The sequence below is a fragment of the Neolamprologus brichardi genome, chromosome 11, assembly GCF_056152115.1.
Source record: "Neolamprologus brichardi isolate AB-2024 chromosome 11, ASM5615211v1, whole genome shotgun sequence".
NCBI classification, from domain to species: Eukaryota; Metazoa; Chordata; class Actinopteri; order Cichliformes; family Cichlidae; genus Neolamprologus; species Neolamprologus brichardi.
The window spans coordinates 17,968,400-17,983,221 of NC_142114.1; the positions used below are offsets into that span (position 1 = coordinate 17,968,400).

Here is a 14,822-nt window from a genome sequence, read left to right on the forward strand (position 1 = left end):
ACTACACACGGGAGTTATTCATGGTGTCACTGTAGTTCACAAATCCCAAAACATCCTGTCTGCTTAGAAGAACCTTTGCTTGATGAGGAGAGCGAGACGCAGCATGCAGAGTGGTTTTTATCAGTGTCAGATGAGGAGAGAAGTGACTGATGAAAAGAGATAGCTGAGATGACAGCTATTTGACGGGGGGAACAGGAGGCGGTAGACGTAAAAGAGGATGTAACACGCTGGGAAAACACAAGTCAAGAATGAGTGAAACAGAGCTTGAGGTAAGATCTCAATAACAAAGTTGGTTATATTGTTAGCTGTTTTAGGCTCATGTGTATGTTGTAACCGCTGGAAACAAGGCCAAGTCACTGTGCCTAAGAAATATAATATTTAAAGAATCTGACTTTGAAAGGGTGAAGTCTGCTGTCTTTGCAAATTAGACTTAAACTGCTCTGTGCAAAAGATTGTGCTTAAATAAATTACATGAAACTCACCTAATGAATTCCATGTCATGTGTAGCTCTTGATCACGCATTGTTACTGTTAAAAGTAGTTTTTACGTAGAAAAATAAAAATCACTTCAGCTGCGCTATTGAATGTCTTTGGGTATAAGCAAGTATTTTTAAAGTTATTTTAAAACCACTTTCAATTTAGCACACATTAGCGAAAACGAGTCACTCTTCCTTGTTTTATATTTTGTTTCCAAGGACACAAGTTTACATAAACTTTTTTTTTTACTTATTTTCATTCCAGTCCTTGTACCTGTCATTTTCAGAGCAATGCTTCTTTTTCTTTTATTTAAGTCACTTAAAATTGGCCGAGAAATCACTCAAGCATAAAAGAGGCAACCTAGCAAATAGCCCATTTCCTTAATAGCCTGCTGAAAAAACACAAAGTATGTTCCCATTTCTATAGTTAAAGCCACAACAAATGTCAGAGATAACAAGAATTCACAGGGATAAAGCAGTATTTTTTCTATTAACAAGATGATTGCAGGAGGGCTATTAGGCAAAGACTTGGTATATATTGGCATGGTGTCCAGGGTATCCTAAAAAGACTTTCTAAAACTGGACAAGCAGATTACAAAAGAAAATAAACAATATCTAAAAGTCTTGTCTTTAAGAAATAGAAGGGGGGGGGGGGGGGGGGGGGCAGTAAAGATCTGACACAGCACCTGAGAGATCCATCTGTCTATTTAGCTGCATCCAGAACTTGGGAGGGTTCAGCCTTCCCCTCTACTGCAACTACTCACTCATTATCCCCACCAGATCCTGCAACAACTCGAGTCTGACCGACAGCGACTGCATATGTCATACTCTAACATCGAGCACCGAGTGAAACCAGTGTGGATGAAACATCGAAAATGGCTACTCTTCCTCTTTAGCTGCATCTTACTTGCTGGCATGGTGGGACTAATCAACCATCTGTCTCACCATTTCCACACTGGTAGGAGTTCAGAAAAACACACCAATACGAGACAATGAATTCAGAATTCTGCCATTTTGTCTGACTTTTGTCTCACTCTGCAGTTACTCCGTGTCTCTCTCCTGCCTGTCAGTGGGTTTCAGCCCGTCTCTCCACATCTGCTGATCCCTTCACGCAACCCTGTGATTACTTTTTGTTCACATGTGGATCAGACAGACTTTTGCTGGACAGTGAAAGGCGACAAAGAAGTCATGGTTTTACTTTACATGCAGAAAACCAAAGAAAGTCTGTGCAGTCAAAGCAGGAACATGGAGGACTAACAGAGAATAAAACACTGAGCAGAAAAGCTGTGTTGCTGCAGTATCTCAAGAAGATTTTAGGTATGAGTCTGTATTCAGTGGGAATTTTTTTTAAATGTCCTCTCTTGTGTGTGACTCCTCATACAGCATGCCACCTTTCCAAATGATCTAAATATTTTTCTTTTTTTCTGGATCTGTATGTCAGAAACAGACAGCAGGATGAATAGTTCAGCAGTGCAGAAGACTAAAGGATTCTACAATTCCTGCCTGGATACAAAATCTATAGAAACTGCTGGCGCAGACCCCTTCCTCACACTCATACAGAAAGTATGATACTCATATTCCAAACATAGCAAGCTTATCAAATCACACTTAAGCTTACATCGGTTATCAAATGTGCTCATAAGACTTAATTACTTAAATTACCATTATGAAAGTATCCCATTAAATTTTAAAAACCAAACAGAAACCATCACCAGTTTTTTTTTTAATGATGCCTGTTGGCCTACAGGAGGTGCTGTAACTACATGAATAACTCTGTCATAAACTTAGTAGAGGTCAAAAAGAAAAACAAACAGTTTAGCCGAATTGTCTCCTTTGTAGTTCTACAAGATCTAAAATGATTAGTCAATTGTAATTTGACCAAAATTGCCAAATTTTGCAAAGTCCACCTTCTAAAATGTCAGAAATTGCTTGTTTAACACTCAATATCTGCTGCCCAGAAGAATCAATCAGTTTAAAAACATCTCCTTTGGGTTCAGGAGACTCCAAACTGTTTGGTTACATTTTTTTCCCCCAATTTCATCTACTAATATTTTTTCACTGTATCTTCTCCGTACGCAGCTGGGAGGCTGGGCCGTATCGGGGCAGTGGAATCAGACCGATTTCAACACCACCTTGGGATTGCTAATGAGAGACTACAATACCTTTCCATTCTTCAACATCTATGTGGGCAAAGACCCTTATGAAGCAGCACGTGGGATTAACAAAAGATACATACAGGCTAGTATGAATTAAGAGGATTTAGGTTTTGCTGCTCTGAGAGCTGCCAGAGCAATGTAAGCTTTGTGTTTTTGCTTTAAATCAAGTCTCCTCTTTGCCAACAGATTGATCAACCTGAGTTGTTGATCCCAATTGAATGGAACAGCAAGACAGAGAAGTCTAGAGCTAAAACTGAGGTTGAGTATCCTTGTTGATTCAGGAAATGTCTTTAAATGAATACAAGAACATTTATCCATCCAACTAAGGCCTTTCTTTTTGTCCTGTCTCTTTTATCTAGACTTTACGTCCTTTCTTGGCCTCGTGTCAGCAATACCTCGACCTGCTGGGTGCCCCGAAGAGCAGCAGCTTGATCCATGTGGGCTCTTTCGTCTCTCTGTCCTCTCAGCTTGCTGTGGCATCTTCACCCCTGGACTCTCGCCTGTCCAAAGGACAGCTCTACCAGCGCATGACCATCAAAGAGCTACAGGTAAAGGATCTACGTTTCTTTGTGCTGTGCTGCTCTTCTGATAGAAGCAATGTCTGTACATACTGCAGAGACAGAAGTTTTACCTAAATCAAGGACAGATGATACCATTATACTGTACGTACTATTAGTCAGTAAAACGTAGCTAAAAATTAACTAGAAAAACAATGACAACTATATTTTAGAAAAATGCAAATACATAAATAGGACTGTACAGTAAGGATGCTATAGCGCATGTGTTTAGTGAGATTTGGTCCACATTAATTTGAGTCAGGTTTTTGTATGTTCTAAACACCTTAATACCCTGCAGAGGTCACCAGTCCATCACTTAGCGAGCACATAGAGACAGAGAATCATCATGCTCACACTCACACTTAAACTGAAATTAAACAATAAATACATTTAATTTAAAAAAACAAACACTTTGAGTACCTGTTGTCTGGATACATGTGATGACAGTATTTTTTATATGGAAATGTCCCTACAGAGACAAGCCCCTGCTATTGATTGGTTGGGCTGCCTCCAGGCTGCTTTCCATCCCCTGCCCCTCACCGCAGATGATGATGTCCTTCTGCATAACTTACCCTACATCGTGCAGATGTCCAACACCATCATCAAATGGCAGAACAAGCCCGAATTGAGCAACAGGTACTGTAAAGTAACATAAAAATGACAAGCACATCCTTTCTCTTTTTTTATGCTTATCTTTGTTGCTGGGTCGTTTGTTTCCACTCAGCGCTCCCCTTCATACTTTTATGGTCCTCAATCTGCTGCACACCCTGATGCCTGCCATGGACTCCAGATTTTTTGAAACAGCAAAGAACTTTTCTATGGCTTTGGGTAACACTGAAGAGGTTAGCCGAATATGCTACAGAGAAAAGAAAAACTGGATCTGTGAATTGATTGGTTACTGTAATATCTTTATATTTTGGCTTTCCACCAGGAAGCTCCTCGCTGGAAACACTGTGTGCTGGAAACTGAGAGAGGATTTGACTCAGTTCTCACACATCTTCTCAGTGAAGTGACAGCACAGAAGGAGGTGAGGAGACATCTTGAGACCTAATGAATTACATAGAGAGAAAAAGTTCTGTCTGATAATCTGTTATTTAACTCTCCAATAGGCAGAGAAGATTATTCAAAGTGTTTTTCACTCCTTCAAGTCCAAACTAAATGAGTTTGAGTGGACAGATCAGACATCTCGTCAGCTTGTCATGGAAAAGGTAACGAGTGAAGAATTTGTTTTCTTTTTGAATTTCTTCAGAAACGAACGATTTTTAAGTTTGATATTTGTTAAACGATTCTGCAGGTTGATTCTGCAATACCAAAACTATGGACTACAAAGGAGCCCTCTAGTGAAGCCAAGCTTGACCTGCTTTTTTCAGAGGTAGGTTTTAATTTGATCTGTTTGGATCTCACTTCAGGTGAAAACTCGCCACTTAATTCAGTAGCCTGTATGAGAGTTGAGCCAGCCTCCCTAGTTTTATTAGTTTGTAGTTTTATTATACCACAGAGTGACAGGTGGCGTGGAAGGGGCCCTCCACTGGAAAATAATGAGCTTACGCCCCAATATCAATGCAGTCTGCACCTGTTCGGCAACATTAGGTGGAAGATTTTTGAAGGGTGATGGATTCCCTAGATTTAATAGTGTTGGCAAAAAGGGATTAAACAAATTTGTGAATCTCTGTCCAAAACTTTGGTGATTTAGGACAGCTGCAAATCATGTGGGTCAATGTGCCCACCCCAGTCGGACATTTCCAGCATTCGGGGGTCTGTATGAGGTTCGCCCTGCATAATCTGTGTGGTGACCACTAAATTTGGTGTAGTAGTTTGAATTAAGTTAGTCTTGTTCTAAGTTCTAAGTTCTAAGGTCAGTTTCCCAGGGTCTTTGCAGGGTGGTGAGCCCTTTATCCATGTGTTTTACAAGCACTGAATAATATTTAGGGACCTCACGATTTCCCTCAAAGACTTTCCCAACATAGGTGAGATAGCCTATAGTTAAAGCAGGTGTGGCGGGAGATCCAAAGATCATGAGGAGTATGTAGACTTAGAATAGCTGCAAATATTTCAAAAACTGTCTCTGTGCCAGCTGAAACTGTGTCCCCCGTCACATAGATCTCCGAGAACAAGAATTCCTCTCTGAACCCAAGTCTCCAAAGAAATGGAGCCTTTTTAATGCTAAATTTGGGGTTAAGCCTTATGGAGGCCTCAGTGTGGAGGTGCATTTTCTTTGTTTTCTTTGTATTATTGTAAGGTATTTACCTTACAATATAAAGCGCCTTGAGGCAACTGTTGTTGTGATTTGGTGCTATATAAATAAAACTAAATTTAATTGAATGTTTATTTATCATATAGAAAATCTGTTAATGACATTAAACTAATGGTAAAACTGTTACCATGAATCTCAACTTTTAAATACTATGTTGACATCACTGGTTTTGGAAAATAAGGATTAAAAAGTGTAGAAATAAAGCCAAACCACTGACCTTCAAATATCTATAATTTCAGATGATAGTCCGCAACCAAAACTTCTTCTCCAACTATGTCCAGCTTCTATCCCTGTGGCAGAAGAAACGCATTGAAGTCCTGATCACCGAGCCTGAGGATATTGATATGTAAGTGTCAGCTTAAAGCTGATAGCTGCCAATAATCTGGAGCATGCATTAATCTTTTCACTTTTCTTTTAGACTGTCTGTCACACCATTTCTCTTCGGTAAAAAGCTCCTCTTTCCCATGGGAATGTTTGTGCCTCCACTTTTCCATCCAACCTATCCTAGGTAACACATACACTCACTCAATAACTATTAAATGCCTTCCATTGTATTTTTCAAATAATTCCACCATTGGACTTCTTCTGTAAACAGAGCCATTAATTATGGTGCAGCTGGTTTCCTTGTTGCTAAAGATATCCTCCACCTGCTTCTGCCTGACAGTAATAAAGATTCGCTTTCCTCTTCTTCATTTACTACACAAAAAATACATTTTGCTTTTGTTAGTAATATTATGTATATTTATCTCTGCAGTTTCGTCTCAAAGTAAGACCGTGCATGCTGTGGGTGAATGTGTGTGGACTCACTACCTCACAGTGTCAGAAAAGGCAGGCAGAGGTGGAGGGTTTCCGCTGTCAGCAGCACAGCAACAGGAGGTGTGGGTGCAGTATACTGCACTGCAGGTAGCGCTGCAGGTGAGGATCCATTGTCAGGCTTTAGTGTCTGTTTTTAAGGATGAGATCAAGTTTACATGTCTTCGTGTTATCTGCCTTTTTTTCTTAGGCTTATCATCAGAATCTAATGCAACAGCCTAATGACACGTCTCTCTCAGGAATCTCATATACTCGCTTGTTCTTTAGATCCTTTTCTCAGGTGATGTACTGTCATTACTGTCTTTTCTTTTTCTGCTTTAATCCCAGCAACACTCGAGTGTAACTCCCTGTAATGTGATTTATTTGCAGATTAACTGTGAAGCTGATCCATACCGTGACTCCATGCCTTTTAAACCCTCCTTCTTGATCACAGTCATTTGTGCCAAATATAACCTGTGTCCTACAAGCCCGCAGTGCTCCATTCAAACCAAGCAGAATTCATTACAAGCATGCTGACCAGTCTCCTCTGATTTGACATAAAAGGTGTACCTACCATAAGTAGGCTACAACCCAAAGCACACTTATGTATTTGCTTTTGTTGTAATTGTTAGGTTGTGTCTGCATGTTGTATAATTGCGCGAGCGGTTTAGTTTTGTTTGTTTTCATTTTTTGAAAACTGTTGAAACCTTGTTTCCAGCTTTGATTTCAATGATGAAAGTTGCCAGAAAGGGGACATTGGATCGAACAGCGAAGTTCTCCTACTTAAAGATGATTTTGTTCATTTAACTTTAACCATCTTGAGTGGAAAAAGTAAAAGTTAAATTCAAAAATTGCCTCTTATTTGAAAATAAAATCATCCGAGATGAGTGGGAAAATGTATCTTTGCTCAAACTTCATATAAATAACATAAACATATAAAAAAAAAATCAATGAATTCTGAAAAATATCCCCACCTGACCCCCTGCGTATCTTCTGATTTCTGTACACTAACTTTAAAATGTAAAACAGTTCTGCAAATTGAAGTACATAATTGTATACATAAGGAAGCAAAGCTAGAAGATGAACCTATCAAAATGTAGTTAGTAGAAGCCCTTCATATGCCATATGCACCCATCTGCCCCACATGGTAATATGACCTGAGAAAGATGACCCAAAATTTCCTCTAGTTATTATTAGAAAACACATAAAACATCAGGATAGCAATGCTTGTTTCTCTTCAGGGGTGTCACACATAAGGCCTGGGGGCCAGAATCAGCCCAACAAAGACTCTAATCCAGCCCATTAAATGGCTTTGGAAAATGTGAGATTTTTAACTGTATTTTAGAGCTTTTCTTCTCCCATGGCAATTCATACTACACCAAAATGATTACGTTATAGATTTATGTATTTTACACCTTTATTTCTTACCATTTAAGCCCAAAGAATCATCTTGAGAGATTTCTTTCATTTACTACAGCAGCATTTCTTTATTATGTGGAAAAAGTGAGGTGTACTTTTAAAATTGCACTTCTTTTTCTTTTTCTCTACATCACAGACATTAAACTAGTGCAATTTCACTTTTTAAACTAGGATTTATCCCATGATGTTGATGCTCAAAGTTGCTTACACACACACACACACACACACACACAAAATATGTTGAACAAAAGTTAGACTCTGGCTTCAGAATGTTACACTTGGAAGTGGGTTTAAAATTCATTTGGCTTCATTTAGGTGAGCAAACATGTGTTTTTGAGCCCTGAAATGCAGTGACTAAAAATATCTGGTTCATAGTAACAATATTGCTGATAATCAGTGTTTGTGTTTATTGTATTTTTCCATCCAACTGCTTATCCAAGGATAGGATGGTGGGGGTGCTGGAGGCAATTTTAACTCTTATGAGATGAGAGGCAGCATATACCCTTCACAGTCTTCCAGTCCATCATAGGGCTAATATAGTTACACTCAATTCAGAATGACTAGTTAAACTGACAGGGATGTCTTTGCACTGTGGGAGGAAGCTGAGGAACCAATATTTCTGTTGCTATCATTTATTTGTCTTTATCGCCTATAGGTACATGTCATGTAATGTCTATTTTTATCAAATGCATGCACTCAAAATAAAGTAGTCAAAAAAACCTACTTATTGATACTTGAGTGGACCCATCAATTATTTTTGAATAACTTCCTGACTCAGTTAAGGCTCTGGACCAACAACTGAAGAACTGTTATTTTTCAAAATGTCACAAAATCAGCATTCCTATTTTAAACTCTGACCAATACGTGTCAGTGAAACTCAGTAGAGGAGTTTCCGTTATTTCAGATTTCTTCCTTAATTATGAAATAGTGTGTAAACCTCAAAAAATGCGAAGGAAAGCCACTGTTACGAACCCCACGCAGCTGAGTGCACTGGGAAATTGTGCGAGCCAGAAGTCAGGAGAAAACACACATTTGAAGGTGATAAAACAGATAGAAAGACCTTCTAAAACTCCAGCTGGGAAAGGCCTCGGAAAAGCAGGAGCCAAACGTTTGGGCCGACTACTGAAACGAGCTATCCCTAACCAGGATGCGGCGACAGGAAAGGCGAAAGCTTCTCTTCCCAGTGAGTCCCTGACGGTTCAGCTAAAGCTAAGCTAATCAGCCAACTGCTGAGGCTAGCTAAATTAATCCAAATTAAGACTTTAAGAGTTTATGTGTCTTTGATTTTAATTATTTTTAAATCTGCTTTAGATTTAAAACAATAAAAAATAATACTATGACACAGAATTTATTTACAGGGTCTTTCCTGGTTCAAAATGGGTGGGGGGGCTATGCATTTTAGCAACTGTTGATGAAGATGCTAAGATTTAGAGTACATAAAGGGTCAGCTCAGTTTGGAGACAAAGTTATATAGGCAAGGCTGAGAATGTTTGGACATGTGGAGAGGAAGGATAGAGGATATACTGGACAAAGGATGCTGAACATTGAGCTGGTTCATAACAAAATACAACAGTGAGATGGATGGAGACATTTGTACTATACTATAACTAATTTACACTGTGATTTGAATGTTCTTTTTTTCATTTATTTTCCAGAGACTCCCGTCCGGCTTTTCAAGCATCAGATTCAAACAGAGGCTGGAAATGCACCCAAGACAAATTCCGCAAAGCCAACCTCGCCTCACATCTCCCAGCTCATCCTCAGTGTGGTTTCCCAGTGCAAACACAGAGGCGGCATCTCCATGGCAGAACTCAAACAGATGCTGGCAGCTGGAGGCTATGATGTGGCCAAGAACAACAGGCGAGTGAACATAGAGACCAAGAGGCTGGTTAACAACGAGACACTTGTACGAACTACAAGAAATGCATCATTCAGACTCAACCATAAGGTAATGCACCTTTAATCTTTGGTAACTGGTATTAGTTCAACTAAATGCAGCACTGCTGCGTGTAAGTTATGCATGTAGCTTATTGGCATTGTGGCTAAACAGTGATTTTCTTGCCCGTGTGTTGCAGTATTACAGTGAGATTCTCAAAACAATTTCATGTCACATTAACTTTTACCCCCCAAAAAATAGAAGCTGACAGACACAATTCAAGTGAGGACGATCCCAGTGAAGACTCCAAAGCCAAAAGCAAAGCTGAAGCTGACTCCGAAAACAGCAACAAGAAAATCCCCCAAAGGAGCAGAGAACCAAAAGAGACGAGTATTAAAGCCAAACCAAACCAAACCAAAGAGCAAATCACACCAAACAAGGGCAACACCTCGAAAAGTTAGATCACCCAAACTAAAACGCAAGCCTCGCAGAATGGCGGTCACAGCGCACAAACTAACACGCAAAACTCGCAAAGCGGCAGCCAAATCACACAAACAAAGAAGGAAGACAACCAAAGGAAGAAAATCACCAAAACTTGCTGGCAAGAAACGCAGACCTGCAACGAACAGGGGCGCACGAGTTCGAAAGGTACCGAGGAAGGCTCAAAAGACTCGGAGATGCCGACCAAACCAAGTTCAAACTCGACATAAAAAGCAAGCAAGACGAAGGCTTCCAAAATCAAAGTTGAGATCGAGGAAATGCACTTACTACTACCGCTTGGCTGAGTCTTAATGGTAAACAGTAATAAACAGAACCCTTTTTAGCATCCTAAAATACACGTACTTCTATGTTGTGTTTGTGTTCCCATATCATTTTGTCTTCACTTCACTGTACAGACCATAGATCGCATAAAACATGGACAGTTTTCAGATACAAGTTCTGAAAAGTGAAGCTTCAGTGGAAACTTGTCTTTCTTTTAAATGCTACTTGGAGGCGATACCTGTGGTTGCAAAAATATTGTATTGAGGTCAGACAGACATGTGATCATTAACCATGTGATTGCCATTTTAAATGGGTGATAATGTAGGATCAAGTGAGTAAGGCTTCAGTCACACGAGCCTAGAGACAGTCTGTGTCTACCTGGCAACCACCAGTTGTGATTGAAAAATGAGTATTCCCTTGCCTATTATGAGTGGTTGTTGGTGGTTGATGGCAGTCTCTGGGACATTGATTGCTAAAGTCCCAGACACACAGGCCTACAGGCTGTCAGTGATCTCCCTGGCAATCACCTGTTGTTAGGGAAAAAGGCATATTTCCAGCATAAACCTCCTTGTGAATGCTTTGATCAGCAGCACATTTTTGCAGTTTGAATGGAAGTGATGAACTTATTACCTTCAAAGTAACCCTTTGAAATATATTGGCTGCAGCACTGAGGCTGAACTTTATTCTGAAGGCAAACATTCGCCATTTCGTGTTGCATTTTTTCAAGTTTTACTACCACTAGACTAGTAGTTGGCAAGTGCTGGCAGATAAACTAAAACTGCAGGCAACCATGGCAATCTGTTAGTAACCAGACCAAAGTGCTTTTAGTGCAGCACCTTCTTTGCAACTGATTTTATCCTGGGAGAGCCGGCAACCTCGAGAAACCACTGTCAGCCAGTTGGAGAATACACGTCCCTAGTAACCGGTGATTGTATGACACCCAATATCGACTCTCAAAGCATTGTGCACATGATGTCACTTGAAAAACCTCATTAGGAGACAATTGCAAAACAGCTCTTGGACTTGACCTCTGAATACTATCTTGATGAGTTTATGGGCTGAGTCATGAGGCTTGGGTCATGTTGAATAAAATGTTATGTCCATTTGTCAAACTGTGATCATTTCAGAAGGGAGTATTTTTCTGATATCGTGGTTTCACAGTCAATTCTGTCTCTCATTACATTATCTTGATGCTTCGAAGCAGGACTTTATAAATCAGTGGGTGACATCGCAGTAGCGATGTCCATCTTGTAGTTTATGGTTGTCTATGTGTGAACTCTTTGCACAAATCAAGAGCAGTCGTTATTTAGTCACACATTTTAATGTAACTACAACAATCCATAATCAAAACTGCAATTGATACTGGTATAAAAATAACTGCCATGCTCCTGCATGGAAAAGGAACCAATGTATCTTCCACATGGTGCTCACATGCCATCGAATACATATACAGGACAGTGTATAGCAGGATAGAACATTGGGCATCAGTGGACACTCAGTCCAGTATTTCTAGTGCACTGAAATAAAGTCCATATAGTCAACTGTCTCTTTCCAGTCAGCATCAGCACTTTTTTATCCGTCACAGGATGCCCCACACCTCCTCAAAGGCAGAGCACATCTTGGCACAGGTCAGTGCTGCAGACAGGGGGTAGTTACTGATGGACACTGTCTTCTCTGTGTAGTCCACGTTAACCTAATAAGGACAGAGACATCAGTAACACACAAGAAGTATTTGACATAACTGTAACAGACTAAAAGAGTCGGTAATAGAGAATGCCTCAATATATTTCTCACCGCTCCATGTGCGAATGCTCCAATCACCACTGCAGCTGGTCCCTCTGGTACCAAAGTCCGTGGGCACACGGCCTCTCCTGAAGAGAAGGAGGTGCTGATACGAGGGCAGCCGGGAGGTAGGTGATCAGACACTGGATTTTTAATCATCCTCAGGAGCTTCTGAGGACCATCAGCAGCCCTGACACTCAGCTTGTGCAGCAGCTGAACTAAGAAAGTAAAGAGAAGAAAGAAGAATTAGGAGAACAGTAATGGAGTGAAGGCTCACTTAAAGCCAGAACACATGGGAATAAGACTTAAGTACAATGCATACAGCATGATCAGTATGTGTATTATCCATGCAGAAAAAATAACAGTTATAGTTTACCCATAAGGCCACAGAAACGTGTGAATGTTCTTGGGATGCGGGTCTGCGGGTTGATCTCGATTAAAGCGTTTTTCTCTGTGTGGATGTAAACCTGCAACAGCCCCGCCCTGTTCAACGGACTGTCCATCAGCATGAGCAAACACTGGAAATACACAGTTCAAAGTTAAAACCATTCATACAGCCCTTCATCACAAACATGCCACTAAGTGCTATATAAGAAAACACATACATAAAGGATAAATAATTAAAAAAAAATACTAGTTCAATTTCAGACTTGATGTATTGATTTTTATTTCAATTTAATTTTACAATTTAGTTTCAGATTGCCTGCAAAGTATTTTATTTCATTTTTCAGTTTCCTTATTAAGTGTTAGGCCAAGATATAAGAAGTTCAGGTAGGTAGGTATTACAATACAAACAAAAGGCAACTGACTCACAATCATGTACATATCCCTCTCTCAATAAAATGCGCACAAAAGCGGCTCATGTCTGTTGTCCTACTTTTATTTTTGATAGTTTTTTGGTTGTTTTGTTCCTAAAGTACTTCTTACACTACTTCATGTTATTCTTACACTACTTAGTACTTTTTATTCATACTATACTGTTATATATGTGCACTATTCAGATTAGTGAAATATTACTGATGCAGTAGTGTCAAAAGTCAGCTAATGAAACATGTTGGTTTTGTTTTTGTCCCTCAGTTACGCTGTAATAGTTCCTAAGTAGTAGGATTTGAACAGGTCCAGATGTTAGGGATGTTGAGTCAATGATACTGTATTTCTGTAACTATTAAAAAAAAACGAATACGTCACAGATCATAAATATCACAGACTAAGACCAATTAATATGAATTAAAACCACAATACTGTGCATACAATAAGCACCAGAGTAAGGAGCACTAAAAAGTAATCATAAGGATCTATTTATTTCTAAAGGGGACTTTTGGAAAGCGTTAGATCCCAGAAACCATGCTATGCAAAAAAAAGAAAGACAGAAAAAGATTTGAATATGCTCTTTTAGTGCTTTGATTTATACTGGGGGAGGATTGCTCCCCAGATTTTACTTTTTAAATGCAGAATAAACTAAAACTAAATGACAGGCTTGATGCTCAGTACTGTGCTATCAAACATGCTTTTATCTGATAAGACATAATTAAAAGGCTTTTTTCAGATGTGTTCCATGGGATTTTTTGAAAATGCGAATACAGTCGTGGCTTGAAATTATTTTGCTTGCCCTTTGGTGTGCCGTTGGCACAAAATCTCTTCTCTCTTCAGGTGCCATCACAGCAGATCATCTTCCATCTCACCCCTGTGTCACACCAACCCTCTGCATCACATATTCAACATCCTTTGTCTAATGTAGCCACTATCTGTTCTCCGCTACGGATTTGTAAACCTTCCCTTTTATTCTCATTGCTATCCTTCTGTCACAAATAACCCCTCACGCTCATCTCCACCCACCCCACTGTGTCTGCACACTCTTCTTCACCTCTCTGGTGTGCTGCTGCCTGTTGCTTTGGTTGACCCATGGTATTTCAACTCATCCACCTTCACTCCCTCTCTTCTTTGCATCTTCTTTATTATCAGTATCATGATACTTTTGTTAATCCCAGCTACCTATTGTGATATTTCTGAATTGTGAGTTGATTCTCCTGACACCTAAAATGGACTTCTAATCATAAAATCAATAATATAATTGACTTAAATGCAATGAAACTCCACTCTGGTTAACTGTGACAGACTGACAAACACAAGTGACAAGTAAGGCTGTACATTATTATTGAGGAATGAGTGTTTACCTGATGTGTGATATCTGGTCTTATTTTTCCGGGATCTCTTCCACTTTTGATGATCATATTTTTGTGTTGGTCGCAATTTAACAGCTCAAACGTTTTCCCGACCTGGAATATAAAAAACAAGCCAAAGCATGTGTTAACTCGCCTTAAGATAAATTATTATTAAGCATCGTTGTTGGTGTCACTTCCACTAAAAACGGGTAGGGGTTGCATCACAACAACGCGCAAAGACAGCTCCTTAGCGCCTTACCTTCACGGTCTCTAACGACGCTCCCTCCAGAATAACCACCAGCCTCCTCTCCGCCATGCGGTCGTGCAGGCTGCGGAGATGTTTGGCTGGTTTAGGTTCATATTCGTCCAAATGTTCAAGACCACGCTTCTTCCCATTACCCGCCGCCATGATGCCTTCCTCTGGACTGTCGCAGGAAGTTCACGTCACTGCAGAGGTGCGCATTCACAAGTGAGTGTATTGCAATAAAAATGTCATTTGTGTGGTTTTTATGAAGGTAGATAGATTTTGAATATGTAATTATGTGGTAAAAATCAGACAATTTTATGTTAATAAAATAAAACGTGTT

The 14,822-nt window shown here is 39.7% G+C and overlaps 3 protein-coding genes across 3 annotated transcripts; 2 read left to right on the top strand and 1 right to left on the bottom strand.

The window, feature by feature from the left end:
* Positions 1–203: 203 nt before the first annotated feature.
* Positions 204–7,085, top strand: kel (Kell metallo-endopeptidase (Kell blood group)). The gene is made up of 18 exons (XM_006802893.2): positions 204–269; positions 1,256–1,433; positions 1,517–1,792; positions 1,917–2,038; positions 2,555–2,713; positions 2,818–2,889; positions 2,991–3,179; positions 3,664–3,824; positions 3,913–4,030; positions 4,120–4,215; positions 4,298–4,396; positions 4,483–4,560; positions 5,682–5,788; positions 5,861–5,950; positions 6,038–6,105; positions 6,197–6,357; positions 6,446–6,535; positions 6,625–7,085. Exons 1-18 carry the CDS (start codon positions 249–251, stop codon positions 6,769–6,771), a joined length of 2,232 nt encoding a protein of 743 aa, XP_006802956.1. The 5' UTR covers positions 204–248; the 3' UTR covers positions 6,772–7,085.
* A 1,386-nt stretch (positions 7,086–8,471) lies between these two features.
* LOC102793694 (uncharacterized) lies at positions 8,472–10,363 on the top strand. Its single transcript, XM_006802892.3, has 3 exons — positions 8,472–8,836; positions 9,309–9,601; positions 9,791–10,363. The coding sequence occupies exons 1-3, from the start codon at positions 8,599–8,601 to the stop codon at positions 10,319–10,321; spliced, it is 1,062 nt and encodes a 353-aa protein (XP_006802955.2). The 5' UTR covers positions 8,472–8,598; the 3' UTR covers positions 10,322–10,363.
* A 1,230-nt stretch (positions 10,364–11,593) lies between these two features.
* On the bottom strand, positions 11,594–14,655 carry emg1 (EMG1 N1-specific pseudouridine methyltransferase). The gene is made up of 5 exons (XM_006802891.3): positions 14,495–14,655; positions 14,248–14,349; positions 12,450–12,591; positions 12,086–12,291; positions 11,594–11,984 (listed from the first exon to the last, which is right to left on the bottom strand). The coding sequence occupies exons 1-5, from the start codon at positions 14,642–14,644 to the stop codon at positions 11,871–11,873; spliced, it is 714 nt and encodes a 237-aa protein (XP_006802954.1). The 5' UTR covers positions 14,645–14,655; the 3' UTR covers positions 11,594–11,870.
* Positions 14,656–14,822: the final 167 nt, after the last annotated feature.